Below are 26,636 nucleotides of genomic sequence, written 5' to 3'. Positions count from 1 at the left end.
CAAAGACAGGTTCCAAAAATCAAAAGAGTTGCTGGACAGCTTGTCCAGAGGGTCAAAAGATCACAGCGTGCTAGGCCGCGAAATGTCTGCCAAAGTAGGAAGAGTGCAGTGTGGCACTTTTTTGAACAAAATCCTCATGATCAGGCCAAGGTTATCTGTAAGAAGTGCGCAAAGACCTTTAGCCGAGGGAAAAATCTGAAAAATTTGAATACCAGTTGCATGCTTAGACATTTAACCAGCATGCACTTGCAAGCGTGGACACAACACCAAACCTCAAGTGCCACATGTGCAACTGATCACAACGAAGGTAGTCAGCAACGCTACATTGTTTCCCCCACTGTAAGCCCACCGGTTAGCACAGCAGCAAATGTTGAGGTGTCGTTGCAAGACCACAGCAGTCAGGGAATCCCACTGTTATATCAACGAAAGACTGATTCTAGGCCATCAGAAAGAACACCAACTCCATCACCATCATCAGCCCTCTCTCAGTCCACCCTGTCCACTGCTACTTCCACCATATGCAGCTCTCAAGTCCAGCTCACCCTCCCAGACACTATGAGTAGGTCAAGAAAGTACTCAGTCTCTCATCCGCGTACACTGGGTTTGAACGCCCACATTGCCAAACTAATCTCGTTTGAGATGATGCCCTTTCGGTTGGTGGAAAGCACAGCTTTCCGCGAACTCATGGCCTATGCAGTACCACGCTATGACCTACCCAGTCGCCACTTCTTCTCTCGCAAAGCCATCCCAGCCCTCCACCATCATGTGAAAGACCGCATTGTCCATGCACTCAAGCAGTCAGTGAGCGGAAAGGTGCACCTCACAACTGATGCATGGTCCAGTCGGCATGGCCAGGGCAGTTACGTATCCATCACTGCGCACTGGGTTAATGTGGTGGATGCAGGGTCGACAGGGGACAGCGGTGGTGGGACAGTGCTGCCTAGCCCACAGTATAGGAAAGAGTTGGCTGTAGGCGTTCGACCCTCCTCCTCCTCCTCCTCCTCCAGAAGCGAAAGCTCGTCCACAGAGCGCAGTCGTACGAGCACTCCATCTGCAGCTGCCACTGTTGCACACGATGTGTCCCCCTATCGAGCAGCTAGTGGAAAGCGTCAGCAGGCTGTGTTGCAGATGATGTGTTTGGGCGACAGACACACCGCCGAGGTGCTGGCCGAGTACTTGAAGCGACAAACTGAGTCATGGCTGGGCAGTGTACATCTTGAGGCAGGCAAGGTAGTTAGTGATAACGGCTGGAATTTTGTGGCAGCCATAGCCCTTTCAAAACTCAGCCACATTCCTTGCTTGGCTCACACCTTGAACCTGGTGGTGCAGTGCTTCCTCAAAAATTATCCGGAGTTAACAGCCCTGCTCCAGAAGGTGCGAAGACTGTGCGCGCACATCCGCCGGTCGCCTGTACACTCCGTTCGTATGCAGAAGCTGCAGCGATTGCTCCACCTTCCCAACCACCGCCTCATTATCGACATTGCAACAAGGTGGAACTCCACCCTGCACATGGTGGAGCGGCTGTGCGAGCAGAGGCAGGCCATAATGCATTTGTGGGAGGATACACGGCCAGGCACTTTGAGAGCAGACATGGAGTTGACAGGTGTGCAGTGGTCGAAGCTGAAAGACCTTTGTAAAGTCCTTCAGTGTTTTGAGGAATGCACACGGCTGGTAAGCGCAGACGACGCCATCCTAAGCATGAGCATCCCACTTATGCGTCTGCTCATGCAAACTTTGACGCACCTTAAGGAGCAGGCGTCTGCAGCCAATGTTGATGAGGAGGAAGAGGAGGAGGGAATCCTTGATGACATTCAGCCATTGTCTGCTCAGGGACCTCTCCTGGACGAGGTGGAGGAAGAAGAGGAGGAGGAGGATGATGATGGGGATGATTACTTAGGGGAGGAGGATGCATCTCGTGGGGCAAGTGAAAATGTTGGCGTGGCAAGGTCTGGTACAGGGTTTGTGCGTGACTGGAGGGATGTGGATTTGCCAGAAAGTGCTCCTCCACCCAGCACTCGCAGTGCATCATTGACACCGGGAACATTGGCCCACATGTCAGATTATGCCGTCTGAGCCTGCCTCATGCTGTATAGACATATATTTTGAATGTGTACGCTATCCATACATGTTATCCGGTGATACGGTACCCTTTCTAACCTTTGTGCAATCACGTGCAATCCATACTGGGCCTAACACCGTCTGAGCCTGCCTCATGCTGTATAGACATATATTTTGAATGTGTACGCTATCCATACATGTTATCCGGTGATACGGTACCCTTTCTAACCTTTGTGCAATCACGTGCAATCCATACTGGGCCTAACACCGTCTGATCCTGCCTCATGCTGTATAGACATATATTTTGAATGTGTACGCTATCCATACATGTTATCCGGTGATACGGTACCCTTTCTAACCTTTGTGCAATCACGTGCAATCCATACTGAGCCTAACACCGTCTGAGCCTGCCTCCTGAGACATATATTTTGAATGTGTACGCTATCCATACATGTTATCTGGGGATACGGTACCCTTTCTAACCTTTGTGCAATCACGTGCAATCCATACTGGGCCTAACACCGTCTGAGCCTGCCTCATGCTGTATAGACATATATTTTGAATGTGTACGCTATCCATACATGTTATCCAGGGATACGGTACCCTTTCTAACTTTTGTGCAATCACGTGCAATCCATACTGGGCCTAACACCGTCTGAGCCTGCCTCATGCTGTATAGACATATATTTTGAATGTGTACGCTATCCATACATGTTATCCGGGGATACGGTACCCTTTCTAACCTTTGTGCAATCACGTGCAATCCATACTGGGCCTAACACCGTCTGAGCCTGCCTCCTGAGACATATATTTTGAATGTGTACGCTATCCATACATGTTATCTGGGGATACGGTACCCTTTCTCACCTTTGTGCAATCACGTGTAATCCATACTGGGCGTGAGAACGGCTGGCGAGCTGTTAAGCAAGCTACAGCACCTGTCCAGACAAGTACAGGGATTCCCTAGCGAGGAGACTTATTTGATTGTTTTCAATGTTGGGACAGCAATTTTTGGGGAGCACTATACTCTGGAGAATGATAGATGGGGCCCACCATACACTGGAACATTCCAAAGGTGGACATCAGACACTGGAGCAGCATTTACAGGGCCCATTATACACTAGAGCATTAGAAATGGGGCCCATTATGTTTGGAGCATTATTTGGGCCCATAAAACAGTGGAGCTTCATCCATGGGGACCAACATATACTGTAGCATTATGTGGAGCTCATCATATACTGTTTTAAACATTATATGGGACCAATGATTCTGTATGGAGAAATAGATGGGCCTCGTCATGAGATGTAAAAAGTGAGGTATTTTTCATTGGACTATACCGCTATTTCTCTGCCGTATCGGAGCATGATGAGTTGTGGTATGTGTTAAAGGGGCGCTCTTTCGCCCAGGGCACATGAAAACCTGGAGCCAGCCCTCCCCCCCCACAGTTTGTAGCCAAATAACCCCCATTTTTCATTGCGTAACTTGTATTATGAAGTTAATTAAGGTTCACAAGCTTAAGTAAGAAGAATTGATGCTTTTGGCATTCAAATGGGCACTGTAGGTGTGTTTCCTGTCCTCCTCTCACTGCCGACTTTTATTCCCCATTGACTTACATTGGGTTTCGTGTTTCGGGACGACCCCGACTTTTCCCTATAATCGGACGATCTTGCTCGACCCGACTTTTGGAAAAGTCGGGTTTCACGAAACGAAACGCGACCCTAAAAAACCAAAAGTCGCTCAACTCTAGTATTGACGCATTCAGGAGAAAATAAACAACAAATTGTATGGTGCAATTTCTCCTATTACCCTTATGAAAATGCAACATTTGGTTATAAAAATGATTTGTGTATGAAAAATTAGATTTTTATCATTTTCATGGCTCAACATTATAAACTTCTGTGAAGCACCTGGGGGTTTAAGGTACTCACCACACATCTATACGAGTTCATCGAGGGGTCTAATTTCCAAAATGGTGTCACTTGTGAGCGTTTTCCACTGTTTAGGCACATCCAGGGCTCTGCAAATACGACATGGCGTCCGCAAATTATTCCAGAACATTTTACATTCAAAAAATCTAATGGTGCTCCTTTCCTTCCAAGCTCTGCAGTGTGCCCAAACAGTGATTTTCCCCACCATATTGGGCATCTCAGGAGAAATTGCACAACAAATTTTGGGATCCATTTTTTTCTGTTACCCTTGCAAAAATAAAAAATAGGGTCTAAAATAAAATTTTTGTGAAAAAAATTTAAATGTTCATTTTTTCCTTCCATTAATTCATTTGAAGCACCTGAAGGGTTAATAAACCTCTTGAATGTGGTTTTGAGCATCTTGAGGGGTGCAGTTTATAGAATGGTATAATTTGAGGGTATTTCCAGTCATATTGGCCCCTCAAAGTTACTTCAAATGTAATATGGTTCAGAAAAAAATGGTTTTGTAAATTTTATTGGAAAAAGGAGAAATTGCTGGTCAACTTCTAACCCTTATAACTTCATAACAAAAAAAATTGTTCAAAAATTGTGCTCATGTAAAGTAGACATGTGAGAAATGTTATTTATTAACTATTTGGGGTGACATGGTCTCTAATTTTTTACATACTTAACAGCAGGTTATATGTAGATTTTTATTTTTATCTTAGGTTTTATCTGTCTGAGTTTGCTCCACTAGTGTTTGTCTTTTTAAAGGTAACCAAAACTGTGATCGACGGAACATTGTGTATGCTGCAAAAGATAGTACACCACCAGGAAAGCGGCCAGAGCAGTAGCGTAGCTACCGGGGGGGCAGAGGGGGCGGTGGCCCCGGGCCCCGAGCTCTGAGGGGGCCCACCAGAGCTACACTACTGTAACTGTATCGGCGTGTGCAGCGCGCCCATACAGTTACATTCTGCGGCAGAGCAGGGAGAGTCGATCTCCCTACTCTGCCGCCCAGCCGCTATGGGCCCTGAGAAGGCGGTGGAGGGCCCCGGTGCCAGCAGTGCGCCCCCCACCTCACAGCCAGCAATGTCGTCCTGGGCTATTCTGTGCACACAGGACCTGTGATGAGGTCACGGGAGGGGCGGAGTCAGGGGGTCACATGATCAGGGCTTCAACTGCTACAGCGCTCTGCTGTGCTGGTTGTCATGGTGCTGGATGAGGTGAAGTAAGTTTCTGTGTGGGCTCAGGAGGGGTTTACAGGGTGGATGTAGCAGAGCTGTGTGTGTATGAGGTGTAGAGAGCGGAGCCGTGTGTGTAGAAGGTGTACGGAGCAGAGATATGCATGTATGAGGTGAACGGAGGGGCGGAGCCGCGTGTGTATGGGGTGAGTGGAGCCATTTGTGTACGGAGCGGAGCCAAGTGTGTACAGGTCGGGGTGTACAGAGCAGAGCCGTGTGTGTACGGGATGTACGGAGCAGAGCCGTGTGTGTACGGAGTGGAGCCGTGTGTGCAATGTGTACGGATTGGAGATGAATGTGTACAAGGTGTATGGTGCGGAGCCGCATGTGTACGGGGTGTGAGGAGCAGAGCCGCGTGTGTACAGCGTGTACGGAGCAGAGCCGCATGTGTACAGCGTGTACGGAGCAGAGCCGCACGTGTACGGGGTGTAGGGAGCAGAGCCGCATGTGTACGGGGTGTAGGGAGCAGAGCCGCATGTGTACAAGGTGTACGGAGCAGAGCCGCATGTGTACAAGTGCACGGAGCGGAGCCAGGTGTGTACAAGGTGTACGGAGCGGAGCCACATTTGTACAGCGTGTACGTAGCAGAGGCACATTTGTACAGCGTGTACGTAGCAGAAGCGCATGTGTACAGCGTGTACGTAGCAGAGGTGTGTGAGTACAGCGTGTACGTAGCAGAGGTGCGTGTGCACAAGGTGTACGGAACAGAGCTGCGTGTGTACAAAGTTTACGGAGAGCTGTATGTGTACAAGATGTACGGAACAGAGCCGCATGTGTATAGGGGGTGTGGAGCAGAGCCGTGTGTGTATAGGGGGTATCAGGTGCTGTAATAAGGACACATACGGCAGCAGAGGCTCAGTATTGGGGTATCAGGTGCAGTAATAGGGGCACATACGGCAGCAGTGGCTCAGTATTGGGGTATCAGGTGTAGTAATTGGGACACATATGGCAGCAACAGCTCAGCATTGGGGTATCAAGTGCAGTAATAGGGACACATACGGCAGCAGAGGCTCAGTATTGGGGTATCAAGTGCAGTAATAGGGACACATACAGCAGCAGCAGCTCAGCATTGGGGTATCAAGTGCAGTAATAGGGACATATACAGCAGCAGCGGCTCAGCATTGGGGTATCAGGTGCAGTAATAGGGACACATATGGCAGCAGAGGCTCAGTATTGGGGTATCAAGTGCAGTAATAGGGACATATACGGCAGCAGCGGCTCAGTATTGGGGTATCGGGTGCAGTAATAGGGACACATATGGCAGCAGTGACACAGTATTGGAGTATCAGGTGCAGTAATAGGGACACATACAGCAGCAGCGGCTCAGCATTGGGGTATCAGGTGCAGTAATAGGGACACATATGGCAGCAGCGGCTCAGCATTGTGATATCAGGTGCAGTAATAAGAACACATACAGCAGCAGCGGCTCAGCATTGGGGTATCAGGTGCAGTAATAGGGACACATACGGCAGCAGCGGCTCAGCATTGGGGTATCAGGTGCAGTAATAGGGACACATACGGCAGCAGCGACACAGTATTGGAGTATCAGGTGCAGTAATAGGGACACATACGGCAGCAGCGACACAGTATTGGAGTATCAGGTGCAGTAATAGGGACACATACGGCAGCAGCGGCTCAGCATTGTGATATCAGGTGCAGTAATAAGAACACATACAGCAGCAGCGGCTCAGCATTGGGGTATCAGGTGCAGTAATAGGGACACATACAGCAGCAGCGGTTCAGTATTGGGGTATCAGCAGGATGAGGGGTTTGTGCAGGTTGGGGATACATGGTGGAATATGAGAAGCGAAACGTGTCATTGTTGTATTCTCTGTAGCAGTGTCGTGGCTGGAGGAGTTGTCATCTCGGTCTGGGCCAGATGGAAAAGACGTGAAAAGTGACCGATTCCATCAGAAAGAACGTCAGCGGTAAGACACCAACTATACCTGTGCAGTAATCACATATGTTTTGTAGGACTGGTATTTACCACTGACCATATTGCGGTAATATCCATGTTGGTCTTTATGTAGGGATTATTTTCAGTAACAGCGCAGTCATCTCCTACATCCACTATTAGGGTGCGTCACCGAGTTGTAATCACAGTTACCTAGTTCGGGGCCCACTCAGAAGTTTCGCCCCCCCTGAACCAAAACACTAGCTACATCTCTGGGCCAGAGGGAGCCTAAAGTGACTCAATCTGCTCATTGCAGTGAATGCTTTCATCAAGGGTTTTGTCTAAGGGCTCATACTCACTGGTGTGAAAATCGGATGAGTGCAATCCGATTAAAAATCGGATTGCACTCTGACCAACGTTTTTCAATGGGTGACATCTCATTTGCGATCTTTTTCTCAGCCGAAATCGGACTGAGAAAAAAATCGCAGCATGCTGCGATGTGCTGCGATTTTCAGGTGAAAATCGCCAATGCAAGTCAATGGGTGCGATCAAAAATCTGACAGTACTCGCACTATGCAAGTGCTGTCCGATTGATACGCATCGGTGTCCTTTGAAAAAAGCCGACAATTCATATGCGGCTACTATATAATCACACAGACATGTTAGAATACAATAGATAGTATAGATATATACACATAGACAACACAGATATATATGTGTGTGTGTCACTGACATGTATATATCTATGTATTCTATGTGTATATATCTATTCTATCTATTCTTTTCTGAGCTGTCAGTGTGATTTTACTGTCTAGCCGCATATGAATTGCCGGCTTATCTATCTATCTAGCGATCTATCTAATATAAATACATATATATGTGTGTGTGTGTCACTGACACGTATATATGTATTTATAATAGATAGATAGGCCGGCAAGTCATATGCGGTTAGACAGTAAAATCACACTGACATGCTCTAATACTAAAGATATAATACATGTATACACATAGAATAAATATACATAAGATATCATATATAATATAAATATAATCAAAATATAATACCATATATATATATATATATATATATATATATATGTCAGTGACAAATACAATTACCGTAGTATAGTGTTGCTGTCTAAAAATAATAGGGGGACCCCACACCATTTTGTTCCTTGAAATAATCATTTATTAAATAAATATATGTCCATAATTTAGAACCAACATTAGACTAATTGTATTTATATATATATATATATATATATATATATATATTAGCTATGAACCCGTTCTACGCCCGGGTGGCGAGCATTTTCATTGGCATATGGCTCGTATCCTGCTATGTGCTGCCACCCTCCTATCCTGGTACACATGGCACCCCTCATTCCTATCCTGGTATGCAAGGTACCCCCCCAATCCTGGTATACATGGTCCCCTCACCCCCCCAATCCTGGTATGCATTGTACCCCTCATCCCTCAATCCTGGTATGCATGGTACCCCTCATCCCTCAATCCTGGTATGCATGGTACCCCTCATCCCTCAATCCTGGTATGCATGGTACCCCTCATCCCCCAATCCTGGTATGCATGGTACCCCTCATCCCCCAATACTGGTATGCATGGTCCCCTCACCCCCCGCTATGCTGGTATACATGGTCTCCTCACCCCCCTATCCTGGTATGCATGGTCTCCTCACCCCCCCTATCCTGGTATGCATGGTACCCCTCACCGCCCAAGCCTGGTATGCATGGCCCCCTCACCCTCCAATCCTGGTATGCTTGGCCCCCTCACCCCCAATCCTGGTATGCATGGTCCCCTCACACCCCTATCCTGGTATGCATGGTACCCCTCATCCCCCAATCCTGATATGCATGGTACCCCTCATCCCCCAATCCTGGTATGAATGGTCCTCTCACCCCCCAATCCTGGTATGTATGGTCCTCTCACCCCCCTTTCATGGTATGCATGGTACCCCTCATCCCCCAATCCTGGCATGCATGGCCCCCTCACCCCCCTATCCTGGTATGCATGGTCCTCTCACCTCCCCTATCGTGGTTTGCATGGTCCCCTCACTCCTATTAAAAGTACAAAAAAAAAAAAAAACATTTATATACTCACCCTTCTTTCCTGTTCTACAGCGCTGTTCTGCTGGAGGCCGGGGCAGGAGTGCGGCCGGAATCGCGCATGCCCATAGCGCTGTCCAGCGCCATATTGCTGAAGACACACTGCAAGTCCCAAGTGACTTCTCCCCGACCCGATCCCTTAGACTGACAGGTCTCTCCCTAGGTGTTTTATTGCTAATGACTACAAATTGTAACTTAACACTGTCAGCAATATACTTACTTTCCTGAGTACATTTTGGATAGATCATTTCTCCATTTAAGCATTCCACTTTCAAAGTTGGGGATGCACGATAATAATTGGCTTTACATCGAGAGAGGATATGATCACCATTGTTATAGACTTTACCAATAGATGTACTCTTAGGCACGACTAAATTACTCTGTACAATTTTATCCATTGACAGTTGACATGAGTCAAAATCTGAAAAACATGAAACAGAAATAGAAACTAATGAAGTATTCTTAAACTACAAGTGATGACAAAAAGTGGAGATGTAGTGCGAGGGTCAGCAACCGGCAGTACTCGAGCTGCTGTGAACTGTATCTCTCATCATGTCCTAACAGTGCCTAACAGGCTGCAGTCATCAGGGCACGCAGTTAGTTGCATTTTCCTAACAGCTGTAGTACTGCAGGTTGCGGACCCCTGCTGTATTCTATACAGGTCTAAGGTGATGCATTGGGGTAATGCATACTACCATCTTAATATGCAGCCGTGACTGAACCATATTTCCAATGCAATAAAATTCCACATATTTCTCATTTGAAATTTTAAAAGGAACATTTTCCAATCTAATGTTTCTTAACATTGTTTCTTTTCCAATATGCAGTCATCTGGAAAAAAAAAATGAATTTTGTGTTGTTATTATTACAGCCCAATATTATTACAATCACATATATGTTTGGATATCGCACCTGGACAAGGACCAAAACATGTATCTCAGAGTAGCATAAAAGCTTCAAGAAAGTAAAGATTACCGTACATTTTCAGAATGGCTGGCATTTTGTATTTGTCCCTACATCATGCTGGTGTCAAAGTAATAGCAAAAACTTAATAGAAATTTAATTCAATAAATTTAAGCCTCGCTAAAAAGTCTGCATGGCACTTGGGAGAAGTCCATGTGTTTGCCACCGTTTGTAACAACAGGAAAGTTGTGGCAAGGGTTGACGGCAAGAAGCAAGGGGCCATAACTTTTTTCTTTGACAGCTGTATGAGGCCTTTATTTTTGTGGGTTGAGTTGAAACTTTTTTTTGTACCATTTTAGGCAACATAGAACCTTTTCAACATTTTTTTCCCTTTTTAGGGGTATTGTTTGAACAAACAAATTCTGAAATTGAAGTTTTCTTCTTATAGTGTCCACTAGGGTGACCACAAAAAATCGATGTCGGAATTTTGTCCGTCTGGACCCCACAAAACGATTCCCCTTTCCAGATATTGAGATAGCCAAAATTTGAGCTCGATCAAACGACGTTAACCCGTGCCGCTCGTCGCTCAAAGTTTGAAAAAATCCAAATTGAGGTTTTTTAAGATTTAGGTATTTTGCATAGTCTGTTAGACTATAAAGAATGTGACAACAACATTGCAGAAATAGCCCTGACCAAATTTTCGAACCATTTTTGGTATTTGAATGCAGAGTTGGTGGGATTATCGTTTTTTGATCCCACCATTACAGACAATGAAAAGTTGTTAATGGCTTATAAATTACTCAGTAGCACAGATGAACCATCAGAGCATGCTAGGGTTGTAAAGCCAAAAGTTAGGAAAGAAAAATTAAAAAAGGTAGGAAGTAACCGACTTTAACGACCTTCTGACAAAAGATGAAGAACAAAAGCAATATGTCCTGCAAGTTGTAAGCAAATGCCGAGCATTATATTCTGACGTTTCAAAAACTACTTTAACAAAAGCTCTAGAATAGATTAGATAACTATGTAAAATTATCAACTCATGTAGGTTAGCGTGCTCTGATGGTTCATCTGTGCTGCCGAGCAATTTATTAGCCATTAACAACTTTTCATTGTCTGTAATGGTGGGATCAAAAAACGATAATCCCACCAACTCTGCATTCAAATACCAAAAATGGTTCGAAAATTTGGTCAGGGCTATTTCTGCAATGTTGTTGTCACATTCTTTATAGTCTAACAGACTATGCAAAATACCTAAATCTTAAAAAACCTCAATTTGGATTTTTTCAAACTTTGAGCAACGAGCGGCACGGGTTAACGTCGTTTGATCGAGCTCAAATTTTGGCTATCTCAATATCTGGAAAGGGGAATCGTTTTGTGGGGTCCAGACGGACAAGATTCCAACATTTTTTTCCCCCCATATGAGATCCGGTCACCCTAGTGTCCACTATACAGGTTGAAAAACAGGAAGGTACAAGAATAGCAGAAAAACCCCAAAAGTAAAATTGCATCTCTCTATGTAGAAATTCCAACTCTCAATGAATTAATCTACATTACATCTGAAGCGACTATTTTGTAACATGTGTGGCGCCCCCAGGAGTATGGTCGCCACAGTGGCTTTGCCTTCCTCCAGGGAAGGTAGTGCCAGGCTTGGAGGCAATGACGGGTCTCTCTCTCAGTCAATCTATGCATGCAACACAGTTCCACTCCAGGCCAGCAGGGGGAACTCTGAACCGGAATTAAGGTCAGGAGTGCTCTCTGAGGGCCAAGAGGTAGGAGTGGTCAGTCAGTCTGCAGAGGGTGAAGTGTGCAGATGTGTGGAAGGAGCGCTGAGATAGAGCTGAGAGGAAGAGCTCATCTCCAGTAAGAGCGCATGAACTGGAGCCTGGTCTCCACGGCTGTGTGGACACTGATGGTCCTACAGCAGACACCAGAGGAGTAGAAGGCTGTAAATGCAATACTCCCATCTAAGACTTGAGGGCACAACAGCAACACGGATAGTGAGCCGGGACTTAGGAGTGAGGAGTCCCTGGAACAGGCTACAGTTGTCTGCCATACAAGTATAGTTCTTGGGAACATCTGACAGGAGGAACTTCAGTGTAACTCAGTGCTGGAGATCCCTTAAGTAAGCGCTAGGAAGGAGACTGCACAGCCCATCTGCTGAGAGAGAATCACTGAGTTGCTTCCAGGCTAGCCTGCTCCAGTACCATCTGTAATCAGGACCCTGGACTGCATTTACCAAGTAAAGGTACAGAAATTGCACCCCGCTGTGTCTTGTCTGCTTCCTACCTTTCCGGCACCGCTACATCCCTGTGCCAACCACATCTACACTGTCTTGGGACTACAGCTTCACCTGTGGGGAGCTTTTACATCTTTGCTGCACCATACCATCAGTCCCAGCGGATCTGCATGCAGCGTCTGCTTAACACCTCCCTTGCCGAGCACCACAGGTGGCGTCACGAACTATTCATCTAACTACATTCCACCATTCACATTTTCCTATTACTTGGGCGCCCAGGGCCATGGTCCGGGTCACTGCTGCTGTGACACATCCCACTGATACCGGCCCAGTACCGAGTATCCCACAGCCCTGGGAGGGCGACCCAACTTGGCATCACAAACGGAATTATCCCCGGGTCCTGTGTGCCAGAGACTGTTATGTGCTATAGACAGTGTGCGAAATTGGCGCCATTGCCGCCATTATCCCGCTGATTGGCGCACGTGGGAAGAAAAAGGGGCAGGCCTTCGTGGGCGGAGCCTGCCACAGAGCGCGAAGAAGTGAAGTGCCGCGCGGGAAGAGAGGACAGTGCACGAGAAGGGGAGGAGCTGAGGCCTACAGCCCGGAGCATCGGGCCTGCGAAGCGGCCGCCGGTAAGCTCACTCAACCCCCCGGCCCTGGATAACGTTAACTGGGGGGAAGAGAATGTCTGTGCCAAGCAGCAATGCAGTGGCGGACGCCGCCGCCAACCTCTCAGTGCCGCAATGAGTAGCGCCCGCCGCAGCGGTCCCCATAGTGCCGCTGTCTACGCCCTACTTTCCAGGAGCGGCCTGGCTACCGCAGTACTCGAGGGAGTCACATACCCTGAGTGAATTTAAAGAGAGACTGTGCAGTTTGTTTAAAGTATACCCTCTGTCTGAGAGCCAGAAAGTGAACATCCTTATTGGACAGCTAACAGGTGCAGCACAGAGAGAGGTGAAAGCCTGGCAGGACACTGACAAAGAGACTGTTAAAAAGATTCTAGCCAAGTTGAGAAGCACCTTTGACACCCGCACTGCAGCTGAAATCAAGATGCAATTCTTTGGATATGTAGGCAGAGAACGCAGGACAGTATAAGGGATTATGCTCTTAACCTGCAGGAGGCGCTGCAGGCAGTTAAGCAAGTTGATCCTGACAGTGTGAAGGAGGAAAATAAATTGTTAAAGGAGCAGTTCATTGAAGGACTCCTATCCAGTACCCACAGAGGGCAGTTGCGCATCATAACCCTGCAAAACCCTGATCTGGACTTTGCTGATTTTAAGGACAGGGCTATTCGGGTCCTGCAGGAATCAACTGACAGCCGTCCAGCGCCCCCTAGGCGCCCAGCGATCACCTACCATCAGGAAGCAACATCTTTTCCTTCCATCCCTGTGGAGGCTGATGCACAGACTCTGGATAAAGATCCAACTGAGGAGCTGCGTCTTCAGGTCCAGGAGTTGACCAGGGGTATGGCTGCACTTACTAAAACCGTGCAGTCCCTGCAGGTGTCCTCCAAGGAGAAGATCCAGCTTGCTTTCAGTCCAGAGGATGTCCCGTGGCACTGGAAGAGGAGAACCCCGCCACTCCGAGGGAGGAACAATGACCGCTATGACCAGGATGGACGTCCCATCTGTCATCGCTGCTACAAGGCAGGTCATCGTGCAAGATTTTGTCCTTTAAACGAGCGACCCCTGGGGAAGAGGGCCAACCCCCAGGAGTAGGACCACAAGGCCCAAGGAACTGGCGAGCCAAGTATGTTGGAGGGAGACCGGTCCTTCCAGTGGCGATTGACGGCATCCCCATGAACGCTTTGCTGGACACTGGCTCCCAGGTGACCACCATGCCCTATATCCTCTACAAGCGGTATTGGGCTGACTCTGAACTCATCCGTGGCCCACCTGATGAACTGACAGTAGTTGCCAGTAATGGTCAGTCTTTACCACAAGTGGGATGTAAAGAAATTACTGTTAAAGTGGGGAGGGTGGAGTTAAAAACTCAAGGTCTGATAGTTGTGGATATTGATCGACGTGAATGTAATCCCATGATGACTCTTGGTACAAATGTAATTGAAAATTGTCTTTCCGAGGTTATTGTCTTGTTGCAACAGGTGGCTGAGACTGCTGGCTCCAGTGAACAACGAGTCCTGCAGAAGGAGATTAAGGCCCTGATGCAAAGACAGCAGGTAGAACTCTCTGACGGAAAAATTGGTAGTGTCAGAGTGAGTGATGCTTTCCCCATTGCAATACCCCCAAGATGTGAAATGTTGATTTGGTGTCGGGCAGCCATAGGCCTCAGAGGGAAGGATTACCAGGCATTGGTAGAACCAGTATATTCTGATAGCAGGCCCACTGTCTTAACAGCCAGAGGGGTGGTTGATGTACGTAAAGGGAGAGTACCTGTACGCCTTTTGAATTGTGGGGAGGAGGAGGCCACAATACCTCAGTACGCCACAGTTGCTAAGCTGCTTACTGTTAATAACAACTCTTTGCAGGCAGCAGAGCCCTTGGTCTCATCCGATCAGATGGAGGACAATGGCTCTGTGAAGCAGATGGAGGAGTGGTGCCAGCAACTGCAGGTGGGGACTGACTCCTACACCTTCATACCAGAAAAATGGGGTTTACAGAGTGGGTATTCAGCAAACACCCCCTAGATTTTGGGCAGGCAAATGGGGTTCAACATCATATCCCCACTGGAGATCATCCACCCATTAAAGAAAGGTACCGGCCTATACCCCCAACACAATACCTATGTGCAAAAGGGATGTTGAGAGAGATGAAGGAAGCAGGGGTTATCAGAGACAGTTGTAGCCCCTGGGCAGCTCCGATAGTTTTTGTAAAGAAGAAGGATGGTACCATGAGAATGTGTGTTGATTACAGGAAAATTAACAGCATTACACATAAAGACTGCACAGCCCATCTGCTGAGAGAGAATCCCTGAGTTGCTTCCAGGCTAGCCTGCTCCAGTACCATCTGTAATCAGGACCCTGGACTGCATTTACCAAGTAAAGGTACAGAAATTGCACCCCGCTGTGTCTTGTCTGCTTCCTACCTTTCTGGCACTGCTACATCCCTGTGCCAACCACATCTACACTGCCCTGGGACTACAGCTTCACCTGTGGGGAGCTTTTACATCTTTGCTGCACCATACCTTCAGTCCCAGCGGATCTGCATGCAGCGTCGGCTTAACACCTCCCTTGCCGAGCACCACAGGTGGCGTCATGAACTATTCATCTAACTACATTCCACCATTCACATTTTCCTATTACTTGGGCGCCCAGGGCCATGGTCTGGGTCACTGCTGCTGTGAGACATCCCACTGATACCGGCCCGGTACCGAGTATCCCACAGCCTTGAGAGGGCGACCACTGGCATTTTTCCTGGAGACCTGCAAATATGCCAGTTTTGTGCCCAAACATTGTGCCCCCATAAAGTACAGTACCCCCATACATTGTAGGACCCCCATACATTATGCCCAGCTTGTGTTTCTGGAGACAACCACCTTGTAAATTGTTAATTGGGCTCTCCCCATTACAATAAAGCCAAACATGTGGCTGCTTACCATAATTAAGGCATAGTGGAGCTCAGAAGATGGGGGCATTAGGATATGGGAGTGCAGTTTTCACTGGATTTTAGTTGAGTAAGCGGGAGTCATGTCACCTTCTCAAAGGGTATATAACATTTTTTTATCACTTCCAGTATAAGGAGAGAATACAATCTTTAGTGCTACACTGAGCATTTATGAAGGGGTTTCCGTGTAAATCCCACAAAAATGCAATTCAAACGAAATCCCCGACAGCCATTCACTAAAATGAGGCAGCTGGAGATGCCTTGAACTCCATTTTGAGTCTGCTCTGGTGATATCCATCTTTTTCGGCATGCACAGAACTGTGGTCAATAGAGTTGAGCGACTTTTGGTTTTTTAGGGTCGAGTTTCGTTTCGTGAAACCCGACTTTTCCAAAAGTCGGGTCGAGCAAGATCGGCCGATTATAGGGAAAAGTCGGGGTCGTCCCGAAACACGAAACCCAATGTAAGTCAACGGGGAATAAAAGTCGTCAGTGAGAGGAGGACAGGAAACACACCTACAGTGCCCGTTTGAATGCCAAAAGCATCAATTCTTCTTACTTAAGCTTGTCAACCTTAATTAACTTCATAATACAAGTTACGCAATGAAAAATGGGGGTTATTTGGCTAAAGTTGTGGGGGGGAGGGCTGGCTCCAGGATTTCATGTGCCCTGGGCGAAAGAGCGCCCCTTTAACACATACCACAACTCATCATGCTCCGATACGGCAGAGAAATAGCGGTATAGTCCAATGAAAAATACTTCACTTTTTACATCTCATGACAAGGCCCATCTATTTCTCCATACAGAATCATTGGTCCCATATAATGTTTGAAACAGTATATGATGAGCTCCACATAATGCTACAGTATATGTTGGTCCCCATGGATGAAACTCCACTGTCTTATGGGCCCAAATAATACTCCAAACATAATGGGCCCCATTTCTAATGCTCTAGTGTATAATGGGCCCTGTAAATGCTGCTCCAGTGTCTGATGTCCACCTTTGGAATGTTCCAGTGTATGGTGGGCCCCATCTATCATTCTCCAGAGTATAGTGCTCCCCAAAAATTGCTGTCCCAACATTGAAAACAATGAAATAAGTCTCCTCGCTAGGGAATCCCTGTACTAGTCTGGACTCCTCATCGTCCCCATCTTCCATCTCACTGCACAGTATTTCAACCTTGCAAGTGCTGTGATCCTGAGCAAGCAGGGGGGGCCCACTCGTTGGCGACGGCACTGGCACAGGGCCCCTGATAGTACGGTGGTGTGTCTGATGGCGGGTGGGCCGAACCTGCACTTTCATCTGCAGCTTCCTCTTTGTCACCGTGTAAGATGGAACTGTATATGGGAAGGGTAACCTGAGTTTCATCAGGGTCAGATTCAGGCCATGTAGCGTGCGAGGGGAATGTAGTGGTCTGGGTCAATGTACCAGCAGATTCATCGAGCAGTGGCTGGGCATCAGTGCAGTTGTGTCGCCCCCAGGAGTACGGTCGCCACAGTGGCATTACCTTCCTCCTAGGGAGTGTGATGTCATGCTTGCGAGCAACGAAGGATCTCTCTAGCAGGTTAACTGATTGGGCGGCGTTATTCCCACGAGTCATGACCCTCCAAACAGCGTTCATGAAGGCAAAGTGTTTGTTTTATGTGGGCAGTATGGTTGCAAAGCTGAACCTTAAAGGAATGTCCAGAAGGGCACCACCAGGAGTGGAGCCTACGGTTTAATTCGACTCCACCTGGGAATCCTCAACCATGCAAGCTACAGAAAAGATGCACACATTGCAAGCTTAATTCCGTTAACGAACGAGACTCCGTCATGCCCCGCGGTCCGAGTCCGGCTTACTAGAGGGACACGTGAGGCTCTGGCACATGAGATTGGCCAATAACTGGTGTGTCATGCCCTTACATGTCCGTGGCTGCATGTGCGCTGCACTGAAAAGGCCAGCGTTTGTCGCTTACAGGTGAAGATAACCCGCTGAACAACGTTAGTGATGGGGATCTGTGATTACAATTATTACCCGCAAACGATGATTTCCCAGTAAGTGCAGGTCAACCGCAGTTCCGGAATTAGGCCTAACCGTCATTCCTGAAAAAAGGAAAAACTTACGTGTGCAAACCACAGGTGCTGTAGCTTGCTTAACAGCTCGCCAGCCGTTCTGAGGCCCAGTATGGATTACACGTGATTGCACAAAGGTGAGAAAGGGTACCGTATCCCCAGATAACATGTATGGATAGCGTACACATTCAAAATATATGTCTTTACATCAGGAGGCAGGCTCAGACGGTGTTAGGCCCAGTATGGCTTGCACGTGATTGCACAAAGGTGAGAAAGGGTACCGTATCCCCAGATAACATGTATGGATAGCGTACACATTCAAAATATATGTCTATACATCAGGAGGCAGGCTCAGATGGTGTTAGGCCCAGTATGGCTTGCACGTGATTGCACAAAGGTGAGAAAGGGTACCGTATCCCCAGATAACATGTATGGATAGCGTACACATTCAAAATATATGTCTATACATCAGGAGGCAGGCTCAGACGGTGTTAGGCCCAGTATGGCTTGCACGTGATTGCACAAAGGTGAGAAAGGGTACCGTATCCCCGGATAACATGTATGGATAGCGTACACATTCAAAATATATGTCTATACATAAGGAGGCAGGCTCAGACGGTGTTAGGCCCAGTATGGCTTGCACGTGATTGCACAAAGGTGAGAAAGGGTACCGTATTCCCAGATAACATGTATGGATAGCGTACACATTCAAAATATATGTCTATACATCAGGAGGCAGGCTCAGACAGTGTTAGGCCCAGTATGGCTTGCACGTGATTGCACAAAGGTGAGAAAGGGTACCGTATCCCCGGATGACATGTATGGATAGCGTGCACATTCAAAATATATGTCTATACATCAGGAGGCAGGCTCAGACGGTGTTAGGCCCAGTGGCTTGCATGTGATTGCACAAAGGTGAGAAAGGGTACCGTATCCCCGGATAACATGGATGGATAGCGTACACATTCAAAATATATGTCTATACATCAGGAGGCAGGCTCAGACGGTGTTAGGCCCAGTATGGCTTGCACGTGATTGCACAAAGGTGAGAAAGGGTACCGTATTCCCAGATAACATGTATGGATAGCGTACACATTCAAAATATATGTCTATACATCAGGAGGCAGGCTCAGACGGTGTTAGGCCCAGTATGGCTTGCACGTGATTGCACAAACGTGAGAAAGGGTACCGTATCCCCAGATAACATGTATGGATAGCGTACACATTCAAAATATATGTCTATACATCAGGAGGCAGGCTCAGACGGTGTTAGGCCCAGTATGGCTTGCACGTGATTGCACAAAGGTGAGAAAGGGTACCGTATCCCCGGATAACATGTATGCAGAGGCGTATCTAGGCTTCCTGGCACCCGGGGCAAGAATTTGGTTCGGCGCCCCCCCCCCCAAGTATATGCATATGCAACTTGCACAGTTAGTCATGTACCCACAAGCTGCTCTCCCAAATGCTCTCAATGTTCAGTAAAAAAACTGAGAAGCTCGTTGTCACAGGACCATAACTATGAAAATCGCATATGAGTGAAGTGTCCATGTGATGACACTGGAACCTGCAGAGCTGAATCCTGACATTGCAACCTCTGAATTCTCACAACGAATGCACTGCACACTTTCAGGATTCTCCCTTGCCGATATACAGTCATGTCAGCACAAGTATGTGATTTATATACTTCTGGCTACATTCCGACTAGACGTGCCCGGCCTCCCTCCGTTCATTTTCATTGAGTGAGACCACACATGTCTAGTCAGCATGTGACCGCATGTATGTAAATTACCGACACGAGAGAATCCTGACAGCGTTCAGTGAGCACTGTGAGAATTCAGAAGTCTGCAGTTACATAGAATGACTGCAGACTCCGTACAAACCTGGACAACCCCTTTAATGCTCCTAACAAATAAAAACATGAGAATTAGTCAGTATCACAAATAATATTTACATCCAGGTACCTTATAGATGACGTCGTCTCTGCAGTCGTTCTTCTTTTCTTCTTCTTGTCCAGAACCCATGATGAGTTTTCTCATCCACAGCCGTCTCTGCAGACTTCCATCTTCTCCGGTCTTCTGCAGCAAATCCCCACACGATGCCCTTAAAGATAGAAGTGTCATTATAATGCTCCTAAATACAAATATCTGCAATATACTGTGGCCTCACACTATTCCCCTCCCTCCTCATACTGTCTCCTCATATATTTACCCCCTCACTCTCTATACTGTCTGCTCACACATACCCCTGACTCCCCATACTGTGTCCACATACATTCATCCGTTCGCACCCCTTACTGTCTGCACCCATCCCCCATACTGTTTCCTCATACTCTTCATTTTGTGTCCTCAAATCTCCCCACACACATTAAATACCATCCCCACTCCAAATCCCCCACACACATTAAGTACCCCCCCATCCCCACTCCCAAATCCCCCCACACATTATGTACCCCCACTCCAAATCTCCCCACACATTATGTACCCCCACTCCAAATCCCCCCACACATTAACCCCCATCCCCACTCATTAACCCCTCCACACATTAACCCCCATCTCCACTCATTAATCCCCCCACTCAGTAACCCCCATCCAACCCCCATCTCCACTAATTAACTCCCACACTCATTAACCCCATCTCCACTCATTAACCCCCCAATCATTAACCCCCATCACCACATCAATCCCATCTCCACACATTAACCCCCATCTCCACACATTAACCCCCATCTCCACTCATTAACCCCCCACTCATTAACCCCCATACATTAACCCCCATCCCCACATTAACCCCCATCTCCACCCATTAACCCCCATCTCCACTCATTAACCCCCATACATTAACCCCCATCCCCACATTAACACCCATCTCCACCCATTAACCCCCATCTCCACTCATTAACCCCCATACATTAACCCCCATCCCCACATTAACCACCATCTCCATCCATTAACCCCCATCTCCACTCATTAACCCCCTGGCCCCATCCCCACATTAACCCCCATCTCCACTCATGAACACCCCCCCATCTCCTATCTTCGGTGGTTCTTCAGCTCCACAGAGGAGCACACTTACCACCAGCGTTCGCTCTGGGCGCCGGGGAGTGACGTCAGCAGCGTGATCACATGACCTGATCACTCTGCTGACGTCGCTTTGACGGCGGTCAGAGCTTCAATTGTACTGGCGTCTGTATAGACGCCAGTACAATTGCTGCCTGAGAGTCGGCGCGGCCTCCTTCTCTGCGTCGGCTGTCAGCTTGACTGCTGACACAGAGAACAGCCGACACACAGGACAGTGGGCGGCAGAACGCAGCCGCCGGGGGGGAGACACTGCCGACCGCTGCAAGGCGGCCGGGCGGCCCGACTGCGCCCCCCTGCTGCCTGCGCCTGGGGCAACTGCCCCGGCTGCCCCCCCCTGGATACGCCACTGCATGTATGGATAGCGTACACATTCAAAATATATGTCTATACATCAGGAGGCAGGCTCAGACGGTGTTAGGCCCAGTATGGCTTGCACGTGATTGCACAAAGGTGAGAAAGGGTACCGTATCCCCAGATAACATGTATGGATAGCGTACACATTCAAAATATATGTCTATACATCAGGAGGCAGGCTCAGACGGTGTTAGGCCCAGTATGGCTTGCACGTGATTGCACAAAGGTGAGAAAGGGTACCGTATCCCCGGATAACATGTATGGATAGCGTACACATTCAAAATATATGTCTATACATCAGGAGGCAGGCTCAGATGGTGTTAGGCCCAGTATGGCTTGCACGTGATTGCACAAAGGTGAGAAAGGGTACCGTATCCCCAGATAACATGTATGGATAGCGCACACATTCAAAATATATGTCTATACATCAGGAGGCAGGCTCAGACGGTGTTAGGCCCAGTATGGCTTGCACGTGATTGCACAAAGGTGAGAAAGGGTACCGTATCCCCGGATAACATGTATGGATAGTGTACACATTCAACATATATGTCTATACATCAGGAGGCAGGCTTAGACGGTATGGATTTGACGGCCCAGACTACACAGCGGAGGAGCAGGGAGAGGTAAAGATTGCAAATGCTGGGGCCCTGCCCAAGCAAGGGGGGCCCACTCGTGGGCGTCGGTACTGGCACTGGGCCCCTCATAGTACGGTGGTGTGTCTGACGGCGGGTGAGCACCACCACCGTCAGAGACACTTGATTGCACTATGAGGGACCCTGTGCCAGTGCCCGCGCCCAAGAGTCGGCCTACCCACCTGTCCAGGGCAACGGCACTCACACGGTGTTGTGCGCTAAGTGGTGACCACGGCCATGGGGGGGAGGCAGCACAGTTAGGGAGTTTTTGAAAGTGGTGTATGTTGATGTTGGACATTCAGCTGATGCAAAAGGCGAAATAGGTCAAGTCCCAGGAAGAGGTGGACCAAAGCAAGCCATTTTTCTGTCACCCTATGTGTCATCAGGGGAAGGTGGAACAAAATCCTTGGAAACCCATGCATGGTTCATTTTAATGAAGGTTAGATCATCCACATTTTGGGTTGACAGACGGGTCCTTTTTTCTGTCAGGATTGATCCAGCTGCACTGAAGACTCTTTCCGATAGCACACTTGCAGCTGGGCAAGCGAGCTCCTGTAAGGCATATTGTGCCAATTCAGGCCAGGTGTCCAGTTTAGCGGCCCAATAGTCAAAGGGGAATGACCTGTGTGGGAGAACATCGATATGGGAGGAAAAGTAGTTTGTAACCATAGTTGACAACTGCTGTCTCCTGTCACTTTCCATCGATGCAGTATTACCAGTTGTGTGAGCGGTACTTGAAAAATCAGTCCACAACATTGTCATGAAACCCCTGTCTCCAACGCCACTTCTGCTGTGTGCACCACGAACACCTCTGCCAAGCTGCCCCCGGCCCGTACGGCTCATGTGAGAACCATCACCGCTGCTGTGTGCTGGGAATGCCTCAAGCAACCGATTTACCAGAGTTGCTTGTTTATTAGCCAATATTAGGTCAAGGTTCTCCTGTGGCATGATGTTTTGTAATTTGCCTTTATAGCGTGGATCCAGGATGCTGGCCAACCAGTAGTCGTCATCGTTCATCATTTTGGCAATGCGTGGGTCCCTTTTTAGGATCTGCAAGGCATAATCTGACATGTGGGCCAATGTTCCCGGTGTCAATGATGCACTGCGAGTGCTGGTTGGAGGAGCACTTTCTGGCAAATCCACATCCCTCCAGTCACGCACAAACCCTGTACCAGACCTTGCCACGTCAACATTTTCACTTGCCCCACGAGATGCATCCTCCTCCCCTAAGTAATCATCCCCACCATCATCCTCCTCCTCCTCCTCCTCCTCTTCTTCCTCCACCTCGTCCAGGAGAGGTCCCTGAGCAGACAATGGCTGAATGTCATCAAGGATTCCCTCCTCCTCTTCCTCCTCATCAACATTGGCTGCAGACGCCTGCTCCTTAAGGTGCGTCAAAGTTTGCATGAGCAGACGCATAAGTGGGATGCTCATGCTTAGGATGGCGTCGTCTGCGCTTACCAGCCGTGTGCATTCCTCAAAACACTGAAGGACTTTACAGAGGTCTTTCAGCTTCGACCACTGCACACCTGTCAACTCCATGTCTGCTCTCAAAATGCCTGGCCGTGTATCCTCCCACAAATGCATTATGGCCTGCCTCTGCTCGCACAGCCGCTCCACCATGTGCAGGGTGGAGTTCCACCTTGTTGCAATGTCGATAATGAGGCGGTGGTTGGGAAGGTGGAGCAATCGCTGCAGCTTCTGCATTCGAATGGAGTGCACAGGCGACTGGCGGATGTGCGCGCACAGTCTTCGCACCTTCTGGAGCAGGGCTGTTAACTCCGGATAAATATTGAGGAAGCACTGCACCACCAGGTTCAAGGTGTGAGCCAAGCATGGTATGTGGCTGAGTTTTGAAAGGGCTATGGCTGCCACAAAATTACGGCCGTTATCACTAACTACCTTGCCTGCCTCAAGATGTACACTGCCCAGCCATGACTCAGTTTGTCGCTTCAAGTACTCGGCCAGCACCTCGGCGGTGTGTCTGTCGCCCAAACACATCATCTGCAACACAGCCTGCTGACGCTTTCCACTAGCTGCTCGATAGGGGGACACCTCGTGTGCAACAGTGGCAGCTGCAGATGGAGTGCTCGTATGACTGCGCTCTGTGGACGAGCTTTCGCTTCTGGAGGAGGAGGAGGGTCGAACGCCTACAGCCAACTGTTTCCTATACCGTGGGCTAGGCAGCACTGTCCCACCACCGCTGTCCCCTGTGGACCCTGCATCCACCACATTAACCCAGTGCGCAGTGATGGACACGTAACGGCCCTGGCCATGCCGACTGGACCATGCATCAGTTGTGAGGTGCACCTTTCCGCTCACTGACTGCTTGAGTGCATGGACAATGCGGTCTTTCACATGATGGTGGAGGGCTGGGATGGCTTTGCGAGAGAAGAAGTGGCGACTGGGTAGGTCATAGCGTGGAACTGCATAGGCCATGAGTTTGCGGAAAGCTGCGCTTTCCACCAACCGAAAGGGCATCATCTCAAACGAGATTAGTTTGGCAATGTGGGCGTTCAAACCCAGTGTACGCGGATGAGAGACTGAGTACTTTCTTGACCTACTCATAGTGTCTGGGAGGGTGAGCTGGACTTGAGAGCTGCATATGGTGGAAGTAGCGGTGGACAGGGCGGACTGAGAGAGGGTTGATGATGGTGATGGAGTTGTTGTTCTTTCTGATGGCCTAGAATCAGTCTTTCGTTGATATAACAGTGGGATTCCTTGACTGCTGTGGCCTTGCAACGACACCTCAACATTTGCTGCTGTGCTAACCGGTGGGCTTACAGTGGGGGAAACAATGTAGCGTTGCTGACTACCTTTGTTGTGATCAGTTGCACATGTGGCACTTGAGGTTTGGTGTTGTGTCCACGCTTGCAAGTGCATGGTGGTTAAATGTCTAAGCATGCAACTGGTATTCAAATTTTTCAGATTTTTCCCTCGGCTAAAGGTCTTTGCGCACTTCTTACAGATAACCTTGGCCTGATCATGAGGATTTTGTTCAAAAAAGTGCCACACTGCACTCTTCCTACTTTGGCAGACATTTTGCGGCCTAGCACGCTGTGATCTTTTGACCCTCTGGACAAGCTGTCCAGCAACTCTTTTGATTTTTGGAACCTGTCTTTGGAGTGCTCCGGGCCTGCCAGATAACAGCTGTTGCGATGTCGATGTCTGCTGTGGATGCTCCTCATCTGAGCTATTGGAAGCAGCACCCTCTTCCCCCAATGGATGCCAATCTGGGTCAACAACTGGGTCATCCATCACCTCCTCTTCAATGTCATGTGCACCTTCCTCTGTGTCACCGTGTATGGTGGTATAGTGTGTGGGAAGGGGCACCTGAGTCTCATCAGGGTCAGAATCTGGCTCTGTACACTGCGAGGACAATGTAGTGCTCTGAGTGAATGTACCAGCAGAATCATCTATCAGCGGCTGTGCATCAGTGCACTCCATGTCAGATTCATCTTGGCCTGGGTAATTCAACATTTCACTTGATAATCCTGCCATGGTATGTGAAAACAGCTCCATGGAGTAATCAGTAGTATGGCCTGCGTCATCCTTCAATCTTGGTTGGGGTGAAGGACACAAGGAAAGGTGTGGTTCATGAACATGAGCCTCCAATGACGACTCAGTGCTTTTACTTTTTACAACTTCAGAAGAGGAGGCGATAGAGCTGGAGGCTGAGTCAGCAATGTAAGACAAAACTTTTTCCTGATGCTCTGGCTTTAAAAGCGGTTTGCCAACTCCTAGAAAACTAAGCCTTCGAAGCCTTATGGAGCCAGACGATGACGCAGGCTCAACACCTCCTGCATTCGGTCCTATTTTGCTCTTGCCACTACCATCAGATCCACCACCAACACCATCATTACCAGCTGCCAACCCCCGCCCAATTCCACGGCCTCTTCCACCAGCCTTCCTCATTTTTTGTAGAAATGTAGACAAAATCCAACAAACTTTATAGTAATGTAAAACAAGGTACAAGGTGTCTATAGGACAGGGGAGATTATGATTTTCTGCACACACTTGTGGACACTGGACACTTTTGGATTGTGTGAGGCCCACTGAATATCTGAGCGCTCTGTCACAGGCTCGATGGCACAGGTGTGAAAAAAGTGACTAGAGGATAAGGGAGATTTTGAATTTCTGCACACACTTGTGGACACTGGACACTTTTGGATTGTGTGAGGCCCACTGAATATCTGAGCGCTCTGTCACAGGCTCGATGGCACAGGTGTGAAAAAAGTGACTAGAGGATAAGGGAGATTTTGATTTTCTGCACACACTTGTGGACACTGGACACTTTTGGATTGTGTGAGGCCCACTGAATATCTGAGCGCTCTGTCACAGGCTCGATGGCACAGGTGTGAAAAAAGTGACTAGAGGATAAGGGAGATTTTGATTTTCTGCACACACTTGTGGACACTGGACACTTTTGGATTGTGTGAGGCCCACTGAATATCTGAGCGCTCTGTCACAGGCTCGATGGCACAGGTGTGAAAAAAGTGACTAGAGGATAAGGGAGATTTTGAATTTCTGCACACACTTGTGGACACTGGACACTTTTGGATTGTGTGAGGCCCACTGAATATCTGAGCGCTCTGTCAC

General features: G+C 48.2%; 1 protein-coding gene across 2 annotated transcripts in view; it reads right to left on the bottom strand.

Annotated features, from left to right (window-relative positions):
- LOC141096338 (coagulation factor XIII B chain-like) overlaps window positions 1-26,636 on the bottom strand; it is a 169,930-nt gene that overhangs the window by 53,736 nt on the left and 89,558 nt on the right. For both annotated transcript variants that reach the window (XM_073582874.1, XM_073582875.1), the window contains one exon: window positions 9,444-9,644. In XM_073582874.1, coding sequence (XP_073438975.1) covers window positions 9,444-9,644 — 201 coding nt within the window. The remainder of the gene's footprint in view (window positions 1-9,443; window positions 9,645-26,636) is intronic.

The sequence above is a fragment of the Dendrobates tinctorius genome, unplaced genomic scaffold (genome assembly GCF_039654945.1).
Source record: "Dendrobates tinctorius isolate UK_male_01 unplaced genomic scaffold, ASM3965494v1 ptg000074l, whole genome shotgun sequence".
Lineage (NCBI taxonomy): Eukaryota > Metazoa > Chordata > Amphibia > Anura > Dendrobatidae > Dendrobates > Dendrobates tinctorius.
Note: the sequence above shows the minus strand (reverse complement) of the source record. Positions and strands in the feature narration are given on the sequence as shown.